Below are 24938 nucleotides of genomic sequence, written 5' to 3'. Positions count from 1 at the left end.
TCAGGAAAATGTTTCACAAGCATCACTAAAGCTATAAAGATATCACAGATCCTGATAACTAATTTGATCCTATTCTAACGAAATCAACTTTTTATACATGATATTTTAGAAAAAAGGGCACAAAACTTTAACTGAAGCTACAATGATATCACCAATCAACTATCAGCTGATACATCCCTGAGAAGAGTTAAAACCATGGGACACAATCTCCCTATTTGTCAATTCTGCTTACTATGCTGCATCAGCACAAATGCAGGTTGGTGCACTTTTGTACACTTTTCAGTGTTTTGTTTTACAACAGGATGAAATTATTTGTGTTAGGCAGTGTGTGCCATTTTCCATTGATGTTTGGAATTGTAAAAGTCCCACCCAGCAGTTAACCCAGTAACCCTGTTCATTTGGTCAAATTTTAAAATAATGCCTAAAATTCCTCACCTTTTCTTTTTGTTTACAACAAGATGAAATTATTGACAGTTTGTGCCATTTCCCATTGAGGTATGCAATGGCTACAGCCCCACCAAACTTTTAACCCACTAACACCTTATAATGGGTTATATTTTGTCACAATGTTTGAATTGGATGACATTTTGACTGCTTTAAATGTATCATTTGCCATTGTAGTGTCAATTGTTATAATCCCCACCCAGGTAACCAAGTAGTCTCATACCAATTGGACAAATTTGAAATTAATGCCTGAAATGGATGAAGTATGGAAAGTTTTTAACTGAACGAATTTTTATGGGTCCCCTTTCCTGAAGGATTTTATATATATACTCGATTTGTTTTTTTTCCTGATTTCCGGCCAACTTTGTTTGCCATGAAATGTTTAATGGATTTTGATAAAACTTTCACAGATGGTTGATATAGTTATGTAGATCTGCTTCTTTTATCATGATAACCCCAGTATTTATCCCGCTAGCCCCCAAAGTGTTGAATGTTATTGCAGGGTACAACCCCTTCACTGATGAACCTCTCACACATCAACATAACAGCATAAATTCTTGCTTAACTAAGCATCAAATATGCAAGAAATATAAATTTGTGATATTATTGTTTATGTCCTTGGTTTATAGTGACATTTCAGGAAAATATGTCAAAAGCGTCAGTGAAGCCGTAATGAAATCGCCAATCAACCATCAGCTGATACATCATGAGTTCATGAAAAGAGACCATGGACACAATCTTTCTATCTGTCAGTTCTACTTACTGCACTGCAAAACCACAAATGCCGGTCGTGCATTTTTGTATGCATTTCTCTTTTTTTGCAACAAGATGAAATTGTTTGTTTATGACAATATGTGGCTTTTGTTAGGTGTGGTAATGGTTATAGCCTCTACCCAGTTAACCAAGTAGCAATTGGTGGATAAAATGTAGGCATTTGTCATTCACTGGGGTGTGGTAATACTTACACCCCCATCAACCAGTTAACCTACTCACCACCTCATAATTGTTTAAATATTATAAAATGACTGTAACTAATTGCATTCAAAATTTTTGTGTCATTTGCCATTGCAGTCCGTCAATTGCTATAGCCCCACCAACCAGGTAATGAATTAACCCAGGGGTCGGCAACTTTTTAGGCGACGCATGCCAATTTACGTTTTATTTCCAGGTGTTAATGATCTCGCGTGCCAAGCAGATATCGATATTAAAGAGGAAGCAGAGTGTTTTGTGCATGTAAGGCTGAATTTTTAGTGATGGGACGATACCATGTTTTGAAGCGAGTACCGAGTACGAGTACCACATGTATATACCTTCGATACAGAGTACTTAAGTACAGTGTTGTACTTGGTTGTATATCACTGGCTAATTTATCTGCCATGGTCGGGGTACAGGCGTGTACACACACATGCCAAAAAAGTAATCTCCATACGATAGCGAAAAAAATACGTAACCTGGCGGAACTTTTTCCCAAATTTGTACTGTCCGAAGCATATATTGGCACAAAGTTTTCAGTGTTCTTATAGTGTAAATCGGCCTTCGGTACTCGCACGTTGGTATCGAAAACTGAGACAAAATATTTCGATACCGAGTACGAGTATCGATACCACTGAAATCGTTCGATACCATCGATACCGAGTACCGGGTACCCGTCCCATCACTATGAATTTTAAGACAATGGTATGTTAAAAACTAAAAACAAGCAGTGCAACAGTTTAAATTAGTACTTCAATATAAACACGCAAATCGGTTGGCGTGCCATGAAAAACTACCTCGCGTGCCAACCTCGATATCTCAATTAACCCCTCAGACTTAATTAATACGACCAATATCAATTAAATATAAATGAGTGATATTCTTGATGTTCTTCATTAATAATTTGATCCTATTCTAATGAAATGAAACTTTTTATATGTGATATTTTAGAAAAATGTCACAAAAGGTTCACTAAAGCTGTAATGATATCGCCAATCAACCATCAGCTGATACATACATGAGAAGAGTTAGAATTATTGGACTTAATCTTTCTATTTGCCAATTCTGTTTACTGCGCTGCAACAGCAGGTTGGTACACTTTGTACACCTTTTCTTTTTTTACAACAAAATGATTTTTTTGTTTTTGACAGTTTGTGTCATTTCCCATTGAGGTGTGCAATGGCTACAGCCCCGTCAAACTTTTAGCCCCTCACAAAAGCTTATATATATTTCGAAACAATGTTTGATTTGGATGAAATTTGACTGTTAGTATCATTTGCGGTTGCAGTGTCAGCTGTTATAACCTAGTTAACAAAGTGGTCTCATAACAATCGGTCAATTTTAAATTAATGCCTGAAATGGATGAAGTACATTGGCAGTTTTCAACAGCATGAATTTTTATGGATCCCCTTTCCTGAAGGATTTTACCAGATTTGTTTTTTATCTTTTTCCCCTCTGAAGTTTGACCACTTTCTTTTGCCATGAAATGTTTAATGGATTTGAAAATAATATTCACAGATTGTAGATATAGTTATGTAGATGTGTCATCTGCTTCGTTTATCATGATAACCCCATTATTTACCCTGCTAGACCCCAATGTGCAAAATGTGTTGCATGGCACCACAAACGAAGGTTTCTGCAATGTTGTAAAGGAAACCAGAGATACGTTAACTTGTGTTTGTGGGTGGAATAGTGGATGTTTTTGCGGTTGGCAGTTAGGGGGGTGTTAACAGCCTGATGACGCCAAATGCATTAGTGGTTGTTGCTCAAAACACCTCTAGTGGTCAAAATTGTAGACATTGGCAGATTTGGACAAAACTTTACAAAACTGTCCATTCGATCATTGCAGTGCCATATTTTATATGTTTGGTTGTAGAACCGCATTATTTACCCCACCAGACCCCAAAATTTGTTAAACAGTGTCGGAATTGACTGAAATTTGTATAGCTTGTAGAATATGCCATTTACAGGTGTGGATTGTGGTGTTTAACCTCTTGATCCCCACATTTATCCCATCAGTTTCCTAAAATGGGTGAGTTTTTAAGCAGTGTCGGAATTGGCTGAAATTTGTATAGCTTGTAGAACACGCATTTTATGTTGTCAATTGTTGTGGAACTTGTGTTTAACCCTGTAGCCCAACGATTTACCCCCTAAAATGGATGATTTTTTTAACTATGTGTAAATTATATGGCATTTTAACAACTTGTAAAATTTGCCATTTAAAGGTGTCAACTGTTGTGTTTCACTTTATTTTGCTATCTATTAAAATATAACATTAAATAGAACATACTTCAAACAATGTCTGAAATAAATCCGAGTTGTATGTAGAGTTTGCTATGTCATACACATCACAATAGAGCTACACAAATACTGGTTAGTGCACATTACTAAACTTATCCTGGATGTGTTTAGATCGCAGATTATGAATATCCAACAAATTTCATTTCTCTAAATCTACAGCTTTTTGGGAAGAAAACAAGCGGGAACGACCTTTAAGCGAACAGGGGTGATTTTCCTGGCTGACCAAACCTCCCACCAGGTAACACAAATGATGGGAAAAACAAGTTTGAATCACAATAAAGGAAAAACAAGTTTGACTTTTTTGTTATACTTATTACAATAACACTAACATGTGTTTTGTGTAAGTACTTTTTCAATTGACCAACACGCCGCAAACATTTTGTTTAAAAAACTTACATCTTCATTAATTTTTGTGGTTTGAAACAAGTTTTATAATTAATTAACCCAACTATACGTATCTGACCAATCTGGTGTGATCCAAATTTTGAAACCCTAACATCAAGTTTTAAAAGTAATACTCAGATCCATGCTTCTTCCAAAACTCTTGCATGTTTTTTATGATTTGGTAGTGCTGTCAAGTTGCAAACTTATTATTTGTCCCCATTTACAGCGCTGCCGCTGCATGCAGTTCGCCACGGTGCACCGCCATTTTGTTTGTATGCTTTTCGTTGCTCTTTAAGGCAAGAGTTTTGGTAAAACTCTGGACTGTGTTGAGTTTTGAAGCGTTATGGGACAGATTTCTGAACTCAGCTTGATCAGGGCGGTTTCATGCAAACTCATTTTAATTACAATTATAGGTTTTACAAAATGGCTTTTAACCCCAGCGATGTCTGGCGATAATTTTAGTTGTCTTTTTGTATTGTGTTGTCTTACAGTACTTACACAAACGCATGGAGATTGGTTTTCTTACCTTCTGCCAGACCACTTATATTAAGAAGCCAGGCAAAGATTAATTCATATAAAAGTACAACTTTACCCTAAATATGTAATGTCATTAACTACTAAAGCTGGTATATTCAAGCAGCAAGGCAATTTTAAATAAAATACCACAGTTAATCCCACCAATATGTCAATACAATTCTAACAACTGTTTTGGCAGATTGTGCACAATGTGCCGACAACTGTTTCACAACACAAATACAGTTCTTCAATCCAGCGAATGTTGGCTACAACCTTACCTGACTGGTTTCAGACAATTTATGACCTTTATGATTGAATTTGGATTTTTTGTATCATTTGCAATTGCAGGGTGTCAGTTGTTATAACCCCCACCCAGGTAACCAAGTGGTCCCATAACAATTGGTCACATTTTTAAATAATGCCTGAAATGAATGAAGTGTGGACAGTTTGCAAAAGAACAACATTTTTGCTGCATAACTGTGTGTGCCATTTGTGATTGAGGTATGGCAGTGGTTATATTCTAATGAAATGAACCTTTTATATGTTACATTTCAGAAAAATGTGTCAAAAGCGTCACTAAAGTAGTAATGATATCATCAATCAATCATCAGCTGATACATCCATGAAAAGAGTTCAAATCATGGGACACAATCTCTCTATATGTCAATTCTGCTTACTATGCTGCAACAGCACAAATGCAGGTTGGTGCACTTTTGTACACTTTTCAGTGTTTTGTTTTACAACAGGATGAAATTATTTGTGTTAGGCAGTGTGTGCCATTTTCCATTGATGTTTGAAATTGTAAAAGTCCCACCCAGCAGTTAACCCAGTAACCCTGTTCCAAGAACTATGCGATTTTCCACTAACAGTCTATTTTGTTTTTGTAAACCTTTCAAGCAGTAGTCTCGTATGTTTGCAGGCCATAAAAATGCAAATTTCATGCTCGGGTCTGCCCATCCCCAATAATTGATCACCTTTTAAAAAATAATGCCTAAAATGGATGAAGTGTGGGCAGTTTGCAACAGAAGAAATTATTACTACACAGCTGTGTGTGCCATTTGTACTTGAGGTGTGGCAATAGTTATACTCTATTCAAATGAACCTTTTGTATATGACATTTCAGTGAAGTATGTCCAGAGCGTCACTGAAGCCGTAATAATACCGCCATTCAGCCATCAGCTAAAACATCCATGAAAGGAGTTTAAATGCGCTGCAACAGCACAAATTCAGGTTGGTGTATTTTTGTACACATTTCTCTATTTTTGTTTAGAATAGCGTGAAATTATTGGTTAGGCAGTGTGTGCCATTTGTGATTGAGGTGTGGCAGTTGTTTTAGTCCCACCCAGAAGTTAACCGACTAAACACATTTCAATTGGTCAAATGGTTTAACAATGCTTCAAATAATTAAATTTAGATTTTTGTGTCATTTGTCATTGCTGAGTGTTAATTGTTATAAAACCCACCCAGTTAACAAAGTAGTCTCATAATAATCAGTCATATTTTCATATAAAATCTAACTTGGATGAAGTGTGAAGAGTTTGCAACAGAACAAAATTATTTGTATGCAACAAAGTTATTTGCAGTGTGTGCAATTTGTCATTGATGTGTGGTAATGGTTATATTCCTTTGAAATGAACCTTTTATTTGTGACATTTCAGATCAACATGTTGAGAGCGCGGAAGCCATAATGATATTGCCTATCGAACATCAGCTGATAAATCCATGAAAGAAGTTCAAACCATGGATCACAATCTCTATATCCATCAATTCTGCTTACTGCACTGCAACATCACAAATGCAGGTTGGTGCCCATTTTTTTCCTTCATTTTTTTGGTTTACAATTACATGAAATTATAAGTGTTAGGCAGTGTATGCCATTTGTGATTGAGGTGTGACAATTGTTATATTCGCACCAATAAGTTGACCCACTATCCCCTTTCAAATGGTCAAATGTTTTAACACTGCCTGAAATCATTTGAATTTTGATTATTTGCCATTGCGCTGTGTCGATTATTATTGCACCCACCCAGTTATCCAAGTAGTGCCGTAACAACCGTTCAAATTTTTGAATAGTTTCTGAAATAAATGAAGTGTGCTCGCAACGGAACGATGTTATTTTTAAATAACTGTGTGTGCCATTTCTAAATGAGGCATGACAAATGGTTTTATGAAATGAACCTTTTTTATGTTACATTACAGGAAAATATGTCAAAAGCATCACTGAACCTGTAATGATATTGCCATTCAACCATTAGCTGATACATCCATAAAACCAGTTCACACCATGCGTCACAATCTTTATTTGTTAATTCTGCTTCTGCGTTGCAACAGCACAAATTCAGGTTAGTGCATTTTTGTACACATTATCTATTTTTGTTCACAATAGGATGAAATTATTGGTTAGGCAGTGTGTCTCATTTGTGATTGAGGTGTGGCAGTTGTTTTAGTCCCAACCAAGTAGTTAACCCACTAACCACATTTGAATTGGTCAAAGTTTTAACAATGCATCAAGTAATTGAATTTAGATATTTTGTGTCTTTAGTCATTGCTGAGTGTTAATTGTTAAAACCCGCACCCAGTTAACCAAGTATTCTCCTAATAATCGGTCATATTTTTGTATAATACCTAACCTGGATGAAGTGTGGGCAGTTTGCAACAGAACGAAGTTATTTGTATGTAACAGTGTGTGCACTTTGTTATTGAGGTGTGACAATGGTTACAGCCCTATTAACCAGTTAACCCACTAAACCCTTACAATAGGTCATATTTCTAAACAAAATCCAAATTGGATGTTATTTGACTGTTTGTGTTATTTGCCATGGAGGTGTGTCGATTGTTAATACTATCCACCCAGTTAACCAAGTAGTTCCATAACAACTGTTAATTTTTTAAAATAATGCCTCAAATGAACGAAGTGTGTTTGCAACAACAGGATGAAATTACTTGTCCAGTTCTGAATGAGGTGTGACAATTGTTATTCTCTAATGCAGTGGTTCTCAAACTTTTTTTTGTTGCGACGCCTCTGGAAAAGTTTTGTGGACTTGCGACGCACCATCAAATAAAAGTTGATGAGGAACTTATTATTAAAGTTGTGTTTATTGATACAACAACAAAAAAACACGAAATGGAGGTATTCTGTGACGCCCTTGGAAAATTGAAACGGCGCACCAGGGCGTCGCGACGCACAGTTTGAGAACTACAGCTCTAACGAAATGAACCTTTTGTATGTAAAATTTCTGGAATTCAAATGATGGGACACTATTTCTATATTTGTCAGTTCTACTTACTGCGCTGCAACAGCACAAATGCAGGTTGGTGCACTTTCCCCCTTTTTACAACCGGATGAAATTATTTGTTTATGACAGTTTGTGTTATTTGTGATTAAGGTGATGTAATAGTTATAGCCCCCTACCCAGTTAACCAAGTAGCTATCTAACAATTGATCAAATGTTTTTTTGACAATGCCTGAAATGAAATGTCTGCAGCTCATATCATTTGTCATTGATGTGTGGTAATGCTTATGGCCCCATCAACCAATTAACCCACTAACCCAGGGGTTCCCAAACTTTTTTGGTCTGTGGCCCTAATGTCTATTTAATAGCGATTCGTGGCTCACCATGTGCTGTAAATTTTGGCACAAAAAAAAACAGGCGAAATGATTTCTAGCAATTTATTTTTAATGAGATACATGCTCCAGAAATTTGGCTACAAGATTTGGAATTCTTTGCAAATATTATGTTTTTCAAAACAAAGCGCATAATATCTACAGTAGAATCTGTTCAAATTGCTCTGTGGCCCATTGAAAATGTCTTGGTGGCCTAGTACTGGGCTATGGCCCACAGTTTGGGAACTACTGCACTAACCCGTCACAACTGTTTAAATGTTTTAAAATGCCTGTAGTTAATTGCATTTTGATTTTTTTGTGTCATTTGCCATTGCAATGTGTGAATTGTTGTAAACCCCAAATGGTGAAACAATTACCCCACACACTAATTTAATACGACAAATATCCAAGAAAGTAAATAAAGTGATATTACTGTTGATAGTCATGATTTATCTTACACTAATGAAATGAATCTTTTCTTTGTGACATTTCAGGAAAATATATTAAAAGTGTCACTGAAGGCCGTAATGATATCGTCAATCAACCATCAGCTGATAGATCCATGGAAAGGGTTTATATCATGGGACACAATCTCTCTATTTGTCATTTCTGCTTACTATGCTGCAACAGCACAAATTCAGGTTGGTGCACTTTTGTAAAAATTTTGCTGTATTTGTTTACAACAGGATGAAATTATTTGTTTATGACAGTTTGAACCATTTGTGATGGAGCAGTGTCTGGGTGCAGCACACAAGAGTTAATGGGATGAAATTTTAACTGTTTGTATCATGCGCCATTGTTGTGTGTCAACCATAGGCGCCAGTTTTCACAAAAATGCAAAGTGGCTGACGAAAAATACATGTGGCAATGACATCATTAATGTGTGTAACCATAGGAGCTCAAACTCAAAAGCCAAACAAACTTTCAATAAAACACAACATTGGTCATAAAAAAGGGGAATGTTTGAAATAATATTAGTTTGGAGCACGTTGCTGTGGCGTGTATCGTTTATGATTGGTTGGGCAACGTTTAAAATATGTTCCGTCAAGTTGTTGTTCATTGTATCACCTGAGATAATCATTTGTTACAACACATTGGCATTGTGCACAATAATGACCAACTATGCATGGGTAAATCATTGAGTGTTTGCTGCATAAACAAGACACTAACCTAAACAGGTAGCAGTTTCAAAGCACGTTGTGTTGCTTTTTTGTCAGCACACTTGTTTAACAAAAATTGTTTCTGATTTTTATGATGTTTCGTACGATATCACTACTTACAAACCAAAATATCCATGGTGGCCGCCCCGCAGCTGGTGTCAATTGTTAATGCTACTCACCTGGTTGATGAATTAGTCCCTTAGCAATTGGGCAATTTTTGAATGATGGCCTAAAATGGATAAAGTGTGTGTGGTTTGCAACAAAACGAAATTATTTGTTTATAACATTGTGTGCAATTTGTCATTGAGCTATGACAATGGTTATACTCTAATGAAATGAAATTTATATTGGTGACATTTCAGGAAAATATCTCAAAAGCATCACTGAAGCCGTAATGATATCGTCAATCAACCATCAGCTGATACATCCATTAAATGAGTTCAAACCATGGATCACAATCTCTTTATCTGTCAATTCTGGTTACTGCGCTGCAACGGCATTAATGCAGGTTGGTGCTCGGTTGTACACTTTTCGCTGTATTTGTTTACAACAAGATGAAATTATTTTTTTATGACAGTGTGTGACATTTGTGATTGAGGTATAGCACATTTGTTACAGCTCCCGTTACCACACAGTGATCTAGCAAAGGGTCAAATTTTCAATGCCTAAAATAAGCGAAATGTAGGCAAGTTGTGTGGTTTGCCATTGAGGTGTTGTAATGCTTCGCTTGTAACACCATTCACCAGTTCACAAATGCTTTTGAAATGCCTGTAATTCATTACAATTAGATTTTTCGTATCATTTGCCATTGTAGTTTGTCAATGGTTATAACCCCCACCCAGTTAACCAATTTACCCATCGCACTTAATTAAAGTGACAAATATCCAAGAAATATCAATGAGTGATATTCTTGATGTTCTTGACTGATAATATATCCTATTCTAATGAAATGAACGTTATATATGTGACATTTTAGGAAAGTATTTCAAGAGCGTCACTGAAGTAGTAATGATACAATCAACCATCAACTGATACATCCATGAAACCAGTTTAAACCATGGATCACAATCTCTCTATTGACTATTCTTCTTACTGCACTGCAACACCACAAATGCAGGTTGGTGCATTTTTGTACACTTTTCACTGTTTTTGTTTAAAGCAGGGTGAATGACAGTGTGTGTAATTTGTGATTGAGATGGCATTTATTTTGGTCCCACCAAGAAGTTAACCCACTAACCACATTTCAATTGGTCAAATGGTTTAACAATGCCTCAAATAATTAAATTTAGGTTTTTGTGTCATTTGTCATTGCTGAGTGTTAATTGTTATAACACCCATCCAGTTAACAAAGTAGTCTCATAATAATCCGTCAATCCGTCATATTTTCATGTAAAATCTAACCTGGATGAAGGGTGGATAGTTTGCAACAGAACAAAGTTATTTGCATGTAACAGTGTGTGCAATTTGTTATTGATGCATGGCAATGGTTATGCTCTATTGCAGGAGTCAGCAACCTTTTAGGTGTGCAATGCCAATTTACTTGCTATTTCTATATGTTAATGACCTTGACCTGGCATGCCAACGTTTTTCTAAATAATAGTGGTTCATGCCAGTAGGTACCAATAATAAAGAGAAAGCAGAGTGTTTTGTGGCTAATTTTAAGACAATGGCTTGATAATAATTGAACACAAGCAGTGTAACAGGTAAAATTGTTACTTTAATATAAACACGCAAATCAGTTGGCGTTCCATGAAAACCCCCCCGCGTGCCAACCTTGGCATGCGTACCAGGGGTTGCCTACCCCTGCTCTATTGAAATGAACCTTTTATATGTGACAATTCAGAAAAACATGTTGAGAGTGTCGCCGAAGCCGTAATGATACCACCAATAAACCATTAGATGCTACATCCATGAAACCAGTTTAAACCATGGAACACAATCTCTCTATTTGTCAATTCTTCTTACTGCACTGCAACAGCACAAATGCAGGTTGGTGCACTTTTGTACACTTTTCACTGTTTTTGTTCAAAACAGGGTGAAATTATTTGTTTATGGCAGTGTGTGTCATTTGTCATTGAGGTGTGGCAATGGTTATACTCTAATGAAATGAACCTTTTATATGTGACATTTCAGGAAAATATGTCACTAATCAACCATCAGCTGATACATCCATGAAAGAAGTTTAAATGTTGGACACAATCTCTATATCCATCAATTATGCGCACTGTGCTGCAAAAGCATCAATACAGGTTGGTGCACATTGTTTTCCTTCATTTTTTTGTTTACAACACGATGAAATTGTTTGTGTTAGGCAGTGTGTGCCATTTGTGATTGATGTGTGGCAATTGGTATAGTCCCACCAAGGAGTTCACCCACTACCCCCTTTCAAATGGTCAAATATGTTAACGCCTGAAATTATTTGAATTTTGATTATTTGCTATTGTGCTGTGTCAACTTTTATTTCCCCCACCCAGTTAACTAAGTAGTTAAAAATCATTCAAGTATTTAAATAAAAAATGAAGTGTGCTTGCAGCAGTATGAAATTTATTTTCAATGGATGAGTCTGCCATTTCTAAATGAGGTGTGGCAATGGTTATACTCCAATGAAATGAACCTTTTATATGTTACATTTCAGGAAAACATGTCAAAACCCTCAGTGAAGCTTAGTCACCAATCAACCATCAGCTGATACATCCATGATTAGAATTCAAATTGCAGGACATAATCTCTCTATTTGTCAATTGTGCTTACTGCGCAGTTCAAATGCAGGTTGGTGCATTTTTGTACACTTTTCGCTGTTTTTGGTTTAAAACAGGGTGAAATTATTTGTTTATGACACTGTGTGAGACTTGTGATTGAGGTGTGGCATTTGTTACAGCCCCCACCCAGTAATCTAGCAATTGGTTAAATTTTCAAAGCTGAAATAGATAAAATGTAGGTAATTTATGTGGTTTGCCATTGAGGTGTGGTAATGCTTGTAGCCCCATCAACCAGTTTACCCACTAACCATAGGCACCCAGTTTTAGAAAAACGCATGATGGTGGACATAAAATATAATATCCAAAACAAGTTTTAAATCCCATTTTTCCAGTTAAAATATCCAAAACAAGTTTTAAGCCCACATTTCCAGTTTTAAGCCCCATTTTTGTGACTGAATCACCAGCACACTTTTTTAAAGGCAAAGTTGCTTCTAATTTTCTTTAGATTTGACAATATTTTGTACGATACTGCAACAAACTAACCAAAATATCCCCAGTGGCTGCCACCGAACTTTACAAACCCAAGGTGGCCATGCCACCCCACCACTGCCTACTTGGTGCCTATGCCACTAACCCTCTCACAATTGTACAAATGCTTTAAAATGCCTTTATTTTATTTATATTTTATTATTAGAATTTTTGTCTTTTATTACAAGATGATTTTCCATTGCAGTCTGTCAATTGTTATAACCCCCACACCCAGTTAACCAATTTACCCTTTCACACTTAATTAAAGTGACAAATATCCAAGAAATATTACTTGATGTTATTTTTATATACTTGATGTTCTTGATTGATAAATTAATAGATCATATATTTCAGGAAAATATGTCAAAAGCGTCACTGAAGCTGTAATGATTGTTTATGGCAGTGGTTCCCAACCGGGGAGAAATTCCTTCCTAGGGAGGAATTTTATGAGTTCAGGGGAGGAATTTCATAAAAACAGTAAAATAAATTACATTGAAAATGTTACAGAATATTTTTGTACATACATTATAGGGATGTCCATTATAATTTGGATCTGGTTGTAAAGGATTCTAAAATGGACCTCCCTAATTATAAGGTGTATTTCAAATTGCTATGATTTTTTATGTTATATTTGTTTGTCTTCTTATGTGGAGGAATGAATAGTTCGAAAATGGGCAAAGAGGGGAATGTAACAAAAAAGGTTGGGAACCACTGGTTTATGGCAATGTGTGCAATTTGTTATTGATGTGTGGCAATGGTTATGCTCTATTCAAATGAACTTTTTGTATGTGGCATTTCAGAAAAAATGTCGAGATTATCACTAAAGCAGTAATGATATCGCCAATCAACCATCAGCTGATACATCCATGAAAAGAGTTCAAATCATGAAACACTGTCTCTCTATCTGTCAATTTTGCACCTGATGAGCGCAAATGCAGGTTGGTGCACTTTTGTACACTTTCAAATTTTTTTACAACAGGATTAAATCATTTGTTTATGACCATGTGTGGCAATTATTATAGTCCCCACCCAAAGTCTATAACACAAGTTGTCCAACCTATTGTTACGCAATAAAGCCTATGGAGCCATTTTGTGTCCAAAATGATACAGTTGGTAGAGGAAAACAACACATAAATTGTCTAATATTTACAAACTGGAGATCTTAAACGCGAATTTAATTCACCAAATTGAATGAAAATTTTGGGTTCTAACATTTCACCGTAATAATAAAAGCTAAACTGCCTTTTTTCATGTAAATTTAGCCGCTTATTTTTCATGTAAACTCAAAATATTTGCATTCAGCGTGCGTTATCACCCTCAAATGCTAGAACCCAAAAGTTTTATTCGATTTTGCCCATCAAATTCGCGTTTAAGCCCACCAGTTTGTAAAAATCAGACAATTTATGTGTTTTTCCCTATACCTGCTGTATTGATTTGGACACAAAATGGCGTCCATGGAGCTCTATTGCGTAACGATGGGTTGGACTACTTGTGTTTTATATATACTTTGTCCCCACCCAGTTACCATGCAGTGATCTAGCGATGGGTCAAATGTTGAATGCCTGAAATAGATGAAATGTACAGTGACTAATATCTAAGAACTATAAATGGGTGATATCATAAATCAGCGCTTCCCAACTGGTGGGCCGCGAAGATTTTTAAACTATTACCATACCAAGTAATTTAAAAAAGTTACACAGTTCGTAAGAACGTACTTTCAAGTTAAACTATGTTTCTCTAAATTGTAATATTACTTACTACGAAAGCCGCATAAGATTTTGCGTTAAACAAAGCTTTATCACACAAACAAACTGCAATTGTCACGTCACAACAGTACTTAAACTGCAATTGTCGCATCACAGCACTTGTATTAGTAACTATAACGCAATTGAACACATGAAACAGTCTTAACACTATCACACTAAAAAATGCTGCATTGCATGTGAACTTGTCTCCCATTAGACTCCCACTTGATCTCATCATATTAAATCATCAAGCTCAGGCTTTACATTAAATGCTTGTGCGCTTACTATTTTTCTTTCCCAAGTTTAGTTCTTTTCCCACTGTGGTTTTGTCGCAGTATTAAACGGTGGTCCGCCCAAAATTTTTTTTTAAAAGTGGGTCGTGAGCTGGAAAAGGTTGGGAAGCACTGTCATCAATCACATATTGATTTTACTCAAATTTGTAGCCCCAACATTTACGTTTCATCCAGGGGTCACCAAACTATCGGGGTAATTTTCCACAAAAACAAATGCAAAACTGCTCACACTGTAAGTCATACATGCCCACCTGAAGCTGGTAAACAGATGGGAATTAATTGGTTTGTAAGATTACGGCCATTTTAAGGCCTGTTAATTCTAATCTAACTGGTGCTATAGTTGGAAAGATGGAACTTCTGGTTGAAAATGCTGTAACGATTTGTATTTTTATGTCGCAGGTGAAGTTTGTTAACATTCGCCCACCATTCCATACTGCGCACTTAAAGCATACAGTACGGTAAGTTTATCAAATTTTCCATTACTTTATGCTTAGCCTGAAGCAGTGATTCCGAACCAGGGGTCCACAAAGCGTTGTCGGGGGTTCCGCGACAGCTTCTTAATTCCCGCACAACGAGATTGCTAAATCGCGATTTAAAAAAAAAACTCTTCAGCGTTTTAAAATAGCATGAAAATTGTTTCAAAATGTGCTTTATATGCGACAAACCAAAATGCATTGTGACATTTGATCTCATTGTTATGCAACAGACGTAAATTGTCAGTAGAAAACGACGTCACACTGCAACAAGTCTTTCTTGTTGATTCCCGAAATCGCAACTCAAACAAAGGGATTGAGATTTTGTTCCTGGAACGAACGTGGTTGCTATTTTATGCACCCATGTTTTGGTTGCTTGTTAATGGAAAAAGACAAAAATACCTAACTAGGGGTCCGCAATTAGTAGCAGTATCGAAAAGGGTCCTCGAAGGCAAAAAGGTCGAAACCAATGTGCCAAAATTGTGGATGGACTAAAAGCACGTGACCGCTACAATTTCAAATAGATTTACTACTTCATGAACAATTGCACGTCCATAAACCATCTAGCTCTGGTCATGTAAAAAACGAAATACCCTCGTTGTTGCAAACACCCGTTAATGTGCTCCGCTGATCAAACATAACAAACTGAGCCGATTAGCGCATGATCATGGGCAAACCAAGTGGAAGTACAGAGTTTATGTGCATTTGTAATGTGCTACGTGTTGCTTAGCAAACACACCAAACTTGGCCTGGATCAGGACTTCTAAACGCGGGATTTGCCATTCACTTCTGTGCGTTTAAAAAAAAAACAGGAATCGTCGTCAAGTCTTACAATACTTTTTTGAGGGCAAAACCCAAAACTTAGTGTAAAAACTCCTTCGGATTTTAAAACATGGTGTTAATGTGAACGGTGGGGTAAAACGGTCAAGAAGATTTACACAATTTGCGTTTTCAACCTGTCTTTTAACATTCTTAAAGATTGAAACTACTTTGTAAAGATGATATGATCTTTAAACCGCACTCTCTTGAAGGAAAAGATAGCAAAACTCATTGTTATCTTGATGATATATTTTCGTTCCGCTTGGTTTTAGTCTTACTGTGGGTGGTGGTCCTAAACACTGCATAGAATACTGTATGATATCGTGAGATGTCCAAAATGGGTATCTGATACGAGATTAAATTTTTGTTTAATTTTAACAAACTGTCACCTACGAAAACAACCCAAACCGTCAGCACCTTCAAAAGCCGCGAATGTATGACTTTTTGCAATGTATTCATGTTAAAAAACAAACAAAATGCATCGGTTATTTAATGCTTTCAGTTGGGCTACGTTATAAAGCGCAAAACAGTAACGGGCAATGCGGGCATAAATGATACATAAAATACAATTGCCAGAAGAGCTCTAAAAACATACATCATGACCGCTAAAGCTTTAGCAACACCACCAATATAGCGTTATGTGGCCGAGTTTAGTGAATATTGTGTGAACACGGATTTAACAGAAAAAAACAAATCATCGAAATAAACTCTCCCAATAGGTACTAATCGACTGTACTGAAAACACGCAAAATATTTGAATTAGTATATTAGTACTAGTTATTACTGGGGCATGTTAGGATGTTTTACCCTACTATTTTTCATTTGTAAAAGTAGCAAAAAATAGTATTTATTAACTACACTTCAATGTATCGTAGATATAGCCATAGCCGAAAAGCAGTTCCAACTACTGCTGGTATGCATATTTTGTCGTACATTTAGGCTGTGGTCATTTGCCACGTTACAAAAGCTGTGTCACGTGATGCCTCTTTGACCGTTGAGCGTTCTAACTCTTGGCCTCAAGGATTCAATTAACCTACTCCCAAACGAAACTCACTAATTGGTGCAATAACGCTTGCTATTGGTTGATTTTAGACCGCCACTGTGACGTTTTAAGACAAGAGCTCTGATTGGTCCAAAGGGAAAAAAGAAAAAAAGGGAATGTCGCAATCCTTGCTCTTGTGGGTGTTTGCTCATTCTTTACTGGTGACTCTTGTGGAAGGATGTTGTGTTGAATGGAAAGCAAGCTAAACTTATGCAGGTAAATGCTATTGTTCTATATTATTTCTTGAAATATGTTGTAACAATACTGAAGATACGATAAGATAATTGAAAGCATCGTCAGCGTGTTCAGTTGCATAATGTTTCAAACGTAGTCGGTCGATGCAAATAGTGTGACATAATCAGCGAATAAAAGCACTTCTACAATGTTGATGCGAATAGCTATCCCGGTGCTTGAGCATGTTGCACTTTATTTTTTGTATGTCGTGTGTTTTGGGGTAACTATTCGTTTGTGGACATTGGTAGAAGTACACTAAAGGGCGATTTTTTTTAAACAAAAAGCGTAAATTGAAGTTTTAGTAATTCGATTATTTGTTACACGGCAAATTTTCGTTCCGAAGTTTGAATACGTCATTGTTTATGGTGGCGTTTAAGGCTATTGCGTCATGAACAGCCGGACCAACCTGGCAATAAGGAGTTCACGTAAACATATAATATACCTTATTAAGTTACTACAACTTTGGTGTACGATGGGAAGACAGTGTAACGTGCACTTACCCTGGCTTCGCATGTTGACACATTTTAGAACATGCTAAAGTAACTTTTCAAACGTTTCTGCCTCTGCTGTTTTTTTCTTTCATGCAGTACAAATGGATACGCGACGTTCGTTTTCCGTGTAGAAATGGAACTAAAATGCGAGGCACAAGTCCTTCGAATTTAAGGTAACTTGTTCCTTACAAGAGTTTCAGCTTTTCTGAATATTGAAATGGTTTATTTTTAGTAATTCTTTTCTTATTATTGAAATCTCCTTTCAAGTAAAACGACCGCGACGATTCAGGGTCATTAAAATCAGATGAAGAATCTGGTTTATTTTTATTTATTTATTTAATTATTTTTATTGAACTATTGTTGATTTTGTTTCAGATTTCGGTCACAAACCGCAGCTATATTTTGACACAGATATGGAAGGCGGCAGTGTAAGTAAACTTCTTTAACAAAAGCGTTCAAAAAGTATGTGGTAAAAATATCGCACATACATATAATGTAAACCCAATAACTTTGTCAAGTTTCAGTAGCTTTTCAACGGCGTCGGCTTGTGCAACTAGTGTGACATAAGCAATGAATTAAGGTTAGCACTTCTACCATGTTCATCCGAATAGCTAGCCCGTGCTTGAGCATGTTGCACTTCGTTTTTTTGCATGTCATGTGTTTTTGCGTGACTATTCGTTTGGCGGTATTGGTAGAAGTGCATTGCTCGGCGAATTTTCGTGATAAAAACGCAAGTTATGTTCATGTGATTACCTTACATTAATGATCGAAGATGGGAAGACAGTGTAACGTGTACTTATACTGTTTTCACATATTCACATGTTTTAGCCCATTATAAGGTAGCTTTTTCGATTCAGATTCAGATTTCGGGTTCTGCTTCTGCTTTTCTTTTTACAGGTAGGCAACAATAAGAGTACCCAGAGAAGAACCAAGATTGACTTCAAACAGATTCAAGTTAAGTTCAAATGATTCAAGTAAACTTTCCTACGACCCACAAGTAATGACAGATCTATAGTTGTTAGTCTGTTGTCTATACCGAGGTGAATGGTGCTTTGGTACGATGAATATCATAGCATGTGTTGCATGTCACACACGTGTGTTCCGACTAAGTAAGCATGTAAAAATCTGTAAGATAACAATTATAAATCAAATGCAGTTTAGTCTCAATTAGGTTTAAATGTTGCTGTTAGTTTTGTTGCAGTCTATTGTTCATCAATTATATACCAATTTTCGAAACCAGCAAAGGCAGCGGAGGAATTCAGTTCATATGCGGAGATGTCTGATGTAATTGAATACCCGTAGATGCACAATCCTTTGTCCAATGTTTAACCATCGACCTGTGCTGTCTTGCGTTGAGCCAAGATGGAAATTGTAACCAAACCGATTGAAGTTAAGTAGGCTACTGTTGAAGTAGTTGTACAAATATAATAAGAATTTCACTTTTGCATGTTGCACCTTGTGTTTGGCATGTCACGTGCATTCCGACTACTAGATTGTTAGCATCGGTGTTAGTAAAAGATTTGTAGTAAACTAGGTTTAGTACTATGCATAGCGCTTCTTGGTTCTGCTTCTGCTTTTGTTTTTTCAGGAAGACAACAAGACCTGAATCATGTACTCGGAGGAGAATCGAGATTGACCAAACCGATAAAAGTTAAGTTCAATTGATTTTTAAAGTTTTCCATGGCTCTGGTTTATCGCACGTTTATTGCTACTAATGAAGTAATTTTATTTCTTGTAGTATGATAAGAATTCATCTTTGCATTCTGGCATGTTGCACTTAATGTTTGGCATGTCACGTGTGTTCCGACTACCAGATAGTCAGCATCGGTGTAAAACAGACTAGAAGTAAACTAGGTTTAGTACTATGCATAGCGCTACTTAGTTCTGCTTCTGTTAGTTTTATTTCAGGAAGGCAACAAGACATTAATCAAGTACCCGCAGATCCAAGATTGACTTCAAACTGATTAAAGTTAAGTTAAATTATTTTTTATGTTTTGCAAAGCTTAACACAGAGTTGACGACCCACAGTTCATGACAGATCTAGTTTTTAAGTTGTAACATAGCGAATTCAAACTTCACCCGGTGGTTTGGCATGTTGCACTGAATGTTTTGCATGTCACGTGTGTTCTGACTATAAGTAAGCGTATAATCAATCCATTAAATCAAATGTACTTTAGTCTCATTTAGGTTTGAACATCCGTCCTGTTGTAAGTTTTGTTGCAGACGTTTGTTCATCAAAGTTTCTACAAAGCATGGAAACCTGCAAGGAATCCGGATGATACGCGTACATGTTGGATGTAGGTAAACAACTCCAGCGTTAGGATGGTTTGTCAAATGCTTAGGATAATTATTGCTTATATTTCCCTTTAGAGCCTTCGCACCTATGCTGTCCAGTAGGACCGACGAATCCTTGGCCAACAGTTAAGACGGGTTAGTGATTTGAGTCTTCTTTGTATCTCTACATGTCCCATATTTGCATGTTATTTAGTCAGTATAATGTCAATTAAATTAAATGCTGTGTTAAGTTTCTTGGTACTGCGTTTGCTTTTCTTTTTATAGGAAGGCAACAAGACATGAACCGTGTGCACGAAGGACCAAAATGGAAGATACTTTAACACCGAACTGATTAAAAGTTAAGTTAACCTTTTTTGTCGCATAATTTGAGACATATAGTTTACGACGAAGTGTATAAGTTATGGTTTGGCATGTTGCACAATGTCTTGTGCATGTCACGTGTGTTATGACTATCAGTAATAAACAAACCTGGTGAGGGTTTTGTGAATCGAAAACATTGTACAATTTGTCAATATATTTAATCCTAGATACGACCCACTGCTCGAATCAACTTGCCTGACACAACAACCAGGTGCATGTTGTTGCTTGGAACAATATACGGGGAGATTTATCAAAAAGTAAGTTTGACCGAAATAAATTAGCGACAAATTAATTAGGTGTTTGACTTTTGCACGATTTATAAGAGAGGAGTGGTACTCACAACAGGCCTTTTATTTATTTTTTAATATTGTAAGTTTGCTAAGAGAGGCCAATCTTTACATAGCAATGTTATTCTTATTTTTGTAGTTTTTCCCAGACATCGCATTCTTTAGTTGGTACAATGCAATTGGACGGTTGAACAGCGCCCTTGGTGAAGATGGGCCTATGCAGGTAATTTCAATCTTGTATGTTGATTTTTTAACCACTTGTCATACGTAAAAGTTGTACAATTAATGTTTTTTTATCGTCAGTTTGCGCGGACTATTTGGTGCAGTAAGTCCTGGCATGGACGGGTAATAAACATCCCTGGGACGTTTAAATGGCAAACGTTCTGATTGGTGCAGGGTAAAAAAGGAAACCGTCATACCTTGAGCGCGTGCGGTCGGTCATCCTTCTTCTGCACGTGTCGGAGGTGGATAGGCGAATGAGATGTGCAGGTTACTTTGTTTGTTTATGATGTCGATGTAGAGTAAACTAAGGTACACACTTGTTTGATTCTGCGACGATACCGAAACGCAATGTGGTCAATAGATTTTAGTAGCTTTTCTAAACACATGATACTGCTGCTATGTAGATACATGGTGGATTGTTTTGTTTTAGACTTGCTTTGGATTTTCGTGCATCCAATGATGGTTATACCGCCGACTGGACATTTGATTGCATGAATGGAATTTTCTGTTTTACGTCAATCTTGCAGGCATGTGAATGTTTACATTTATTCCCTATATTGAAACGCCTGGGATTAGACATAAACATGTAAAGATAGTATAGCGTGCACATATTCTATCTTTGCATGTTAATCAAAACGTAGAGTAACTTAATTAAATACTGCGTTTTGTTTCTTGTTGCGCTTTATTTTGTTTTTACAGGAAAGAGTCGCGTCGAACCAAAAAGAAAACTTGTCAATTTGAAATCTCGCTGGTCTAATGTGGACGTAAATATGTATGCTACGTGCCAAAATCCAATTCAAAAGGTTAACTGATGTACGTGTTCGTTTTTGTGGAACAGATAGATTGGGACCGGATGATGCATCTATTTATCAGACTTCTCTCTCTCACTTCTGCATTACACATCAAATTTTTCCTCGCCAGTGAGTTTTATTATGTTTTTTTTATGTAAGTCCTGGTGTTTGATTCTTTGTGGGTACTAGGTTTGTGAAATGTCAATCTTGTTGCAGTAATTCGTTGTGAAGAAAACTTGGGCGATGAGAAACTACCAAAGATGACTTTACAACCGAAATATTCCAGGTGATTTTTTCCCCCTAAAAACATAAACAGGAGGTTGACCTAGATACGTTTTTATATTTCATGATGTTGGGTCGTTTTGCTACAGGTTTTCTGGCATTATCTTACGTTGCCACCTGGAAGATTGGATTTGGGAAACATCAACAAATGGTTTCCCGCATAATCTGCGACCTCAAGTCCAGTAAAGACCCAATAGTTAAGTTGTAGTATAGCAAGTATTCAAATTTGGCATGTTACACTTTACATTTTGCATGTCACGCGTGTTCTTTCAGTTCACAACATATGTAAAAATGTTGACAAGCTCCGTACATCAAATGTTGCTATGAGTTTTGTTGCAGATGTTTGTCCATTTACGCTTCTACTTTTTGTTCCGAAGCCAGTAAAGCAGTGGAGAAATCCGGTTCATTTGCGAACATTTTAGAAGTAAAGTACAAACAACCTTAAGAGGTATAGTTTAAAAAACAATGCTATTTTATGTTTTTGGTTCAGATCCTTCGAGCTATGCTGTCTTGCAGACACGTATGGATCCAGCAGTTAAATCTTCGAGTGAAGATGTCGACAGCCTGACCAACATTCCAGTGTTTCTGTATGACGTGTTATTTGCAATCTTATTTTGTGAAACAAGCGTCTTGGAGAATGGATTTTGACGAGGCATCTTTTCATTTGTGAATCACATTTGGATCTTGCCTGTAAGTTGTTGTAATTTATGTTTTTGCTAGTCGATGTTTTTACGTTTTTTTCTGTCGTTTGTTCTTTAGTAACACATGGCGAAGAAGAGTTGGCAATGAGGGACGACTAAACAAAAGCTGAAAAACTATATCACGTCTTACTTTGCAGTAAGTTTTGTTTAAATATTCTGTTTTGTGACAACAAATGTTGTTATGCTAAGTTTTTTTGCTGATTGATACTTTTGTGTTTTTTAGGCGTCGGCGATGGGATATGTCAACAATGACTTACGGCAAAAAGTTGCAGGTAATTTCACTGTTTACAAGCAAACCTAGGATTTTAAGCAGGCATTTTCCCGTTGCTGCAACGAATAACTTAAGTTTTGTTGTTCTTTGCATGTTGCCTTGGCGTGTTCTATTAGTACACTATTCTGTTATCAGCAACGGGAGAATTATATTACCGTTTGTGAAACTTTACGCTTGCACGTTAAACTCGAATGCTGCTGTCAGTTTTGTTGCAGATGTTTGTCGGAGCATCAGAAAGCCAGTGGAAAAATCCAGTTTATTTCAATGGCGCATGGAACATTGTGAGTTTAGGTTACGCTTCTATTTAACTTTACAAAGTTGACGCTTCTATAAACTTGCTGTTTTGTTTCAGACCGTCGCCAAACCACCACCAGACAAGCATCAAAACCAAGTGCGAAAACAAAACTTGAAGCAATCCAATTTATATTGTAAAACAGTACCAACACCTTCCCAAATGCAAGTTAATCTCCTATCAGTCGTATTCGCTAAAGTGCATTTGTATTTTCCGTTTGTTATATTTCATACTGTATTTTTCATGCAGTTCCTTCTACGACCAGCGCCACTCACACAAGAAAATGTTGCTTTATTCAACACTGCTGGGATCGAGTCGTTCGTCGATATACAGGTAATTTTATTATGCCACTCTTTCTTCATACCCTATCACACAAACCTGAATGTTATATTTGATACTGAACTTGTTTCGCAGAAATTTGACACTGGCGCTACTCACAAGAAACCACAGCTGTATGGACGACCTCATCAAGTTTATCAAGAAATAGGTAATTTACTAAACCAGCGTACGAAACGGCTGTCTCATTTACTTCGTATTAATAACTTGTATCGTATTGCAGGCTGGTTATACTTCACCGCTTGCAAGCAAAAAAATCTTTATACGTCATGGATTTTCTCTCGTGAACACAAAGGACTCACCTACGCTGTCATGCAGACCCGTATGAATCCAGCAGTGAAAAAAGATAGCGACAGCCTGACCAATATTCCAATCTTTCACAGGTTAGTCCATCCTCAGTTTGTGAATCAAATAAGTTTTTTCTGTAAATTACAAATATATTGTTGATGCAATCTTATTTTGTTTAACAGACGACGTATTGGAGAATGGATGTAGACGATGCATCTTTTTACTTGTGAATCACATTTGGATCTTGCCTGTAAGTTGTTTGAATTGATGTTTTTGCTCAGTTGTCAGCAACGGTAGAAGTATAACCCATTTTTAATGTAAGTTTAAGTTGCGCTGATGTGGGTTAACACTTCCATTTAATTTTACAAAGTTGACACTTCTACAAACTTCAGTTTTGTTTCAGACGTTCGCCAAACCACCTCCAGACAAGCATACGAAACCTGAAGGATCCAGTTTATATTTTACAACACCATCATTCCAAATGTAAGTTGTAGTAGAGTTGTTTTGTAGCAAGTTGACTGTTTTAAACTGAATGTTCTATTTGATACTTTACTTGATATCAAACACCACCACCACTGTATCTTTCACTTCGTACTAACAACTCATACTTTATTGCAGGAGGCTATCCTTCACCGCTTGCGAGGACAAAAACTTTCTACGTTAAGGATTTTTCCTCGTGAACACCGCGAACTAAAACCGAAGGCAAGTATAATTTATATATTTCTATACTGTATTTAAATAAATTGTATTTTGATGATGCCAACATGGAAAGGCCGTTTAAACGTGCACTTATTCTGTCTTTACATGTTGTATTTTTCAAACGTAGTATATTGTAAAAGATGTTGCAAATTATGACGACCTGATTCTGTTTAATTTTCATTTTACAGAAAAACAAGTGAATTGAGGCGGACGAAGATGGACTGATATGGAAAAGAGAAGCTTTCTTTCTGTTTTGTTGCAAACCATATCACGTCTTACTTTGCTGTAAGTTTTGTTTAATGTTCTGTTTTCTGACAACAAATGTTGTCATGCTAAGTTTTTTTTGCTGATTTTTACTTTTGTGTTTTTTAGGCGTCGGCGATTGGATGCGTCAACAATGACTTACGGC

At 36.6% G+C, this 24938-nt stretch overlaps 1 protein-coding gene and 3 long non-coding RNA genes across 4 annotated transcripts; all 4 read left to right on the top strand.

The window, feature by feature from the left end:
* Positions 1-1617: 1617 nt before the first annotated feature.
* Positions 1618-6412, top strand: LOC145219198 (uncharacterized). Its single transcript, XR_013857881.1, has 7 exons — positions 1618-1677; positions 2368-2505; positions 3877-3955; positions 4817-4993; positions 5173-5318; positions 5741-5847; positions 6276-6412. It is a non-coding gene; the product is annotated as an uncharacterized LOC145219198 (long non-coding RNA).
* Positions 6413-8724: 2312 nt separating this feature from the next.
* LOC145220522 (uncharacterized) lies at positions 8725-11364 on the top strand. Its single transcript, XR_013858208.1, has 4 exons — positions 8725-8862; positions 9744-9889; positions 10358-10498; positions 11225-11364. It is a non-coding gene; the product is annotated as an uncharacterized LOC145220522 (long non-coding RNA).
* Positions 11365-14850: 3486 nt separating this feature from the next.
* Positions 14851-17082, top strand: LOC145218574 (uncharacterized). The gene is made up of 3 exons (XR_013857657.1): positions 14851-14878; positions 15046-15104; positions 17031-17082. It is a non-coding gene; the product is annotated as an uncharacterized LOC145218574 (long non-coding RNA).
* A 2378-nt stretch (positions 17083-19460) lies between these two features.
* LOC145219901 (uncharacterized) lies at positions 19461-24532 on the top strand. The gene is made up of 19 exons (XM_080087204.1): positions 19461-20006; positions 20076-20617; positions 20787-20870; positions 20951-21136; positions 21300-21641; positions 21708-21789; positions 21877-21946; positions 22032-22366; positions 22433-22632; positions 22702-22779; positions 22867-22915; positions 23119-23195; positions 23267-23404; positions 23456-23539; positions 23621-23693; positions 23766-23925; positions 24013-24080; positions 24234-24313; positions 24449-24532. The coding sequence occupies exons 11-17, from the start codon at positions 22876-22878 to the stop codon at positions 24035-24037; spliced, it is 597 nt and encodes a 198-aa protein (XP_079943330.1). The 5' UTR covers positions 19461-20006; positions 20076-20617; positions 20787-20870; positions 20951-21136; positions 21300-21641; positions 21708-21789; positions 21877-21946; positions 22032-22366; positions 22433-22632; positions 22702-22779; positions 22867-22875; the 3' UTR covers positions 24038-24080; positions 24234-24313; positions 24449-24532.
* Positions 24533-24938: the final 406 nt, after the last annotated feature.

This window comes from Phallusia mammillata, chromosome 3 (genome assembly GCF_965637545.1).
Source record: "Phallusia mammillata chromosome 3, kaPhaMamm4.hap1.1, whole genome shotgun sequence".
Lineage (NCBI taxonomy): Eukaryota > Metazoa > Chordata > Ascidiacea > Phlebobranchia > Ascidiidae > Phallusia > Phallusia mammillata.
This window is presented reverse-complemented; position numbering and strand designations above follow the sequence as displayed.

Coding starts and splice junctions, on each gene's coding strand:
- LOC145219901 (XM_080087204.1), top strand. CDS start 22,876: ATGGGATATGTCAACAATGACTTACGGCAAAAAGTTGCAG. Junction 23,405..23,455: donor TATCAGTCGTATTCGCTAAA/GTGCATTTGTAT, acceptor TTTTTCATGCAG/TTCCTTCTACGACCAGCGCC. Junction 23,694..23,765: donor TCAAGTTTATCAAGAAATAG/GTAATTTACTAA, acceptor ATCGTATTGCAG/GCTGGTTATACTTCACCGCT.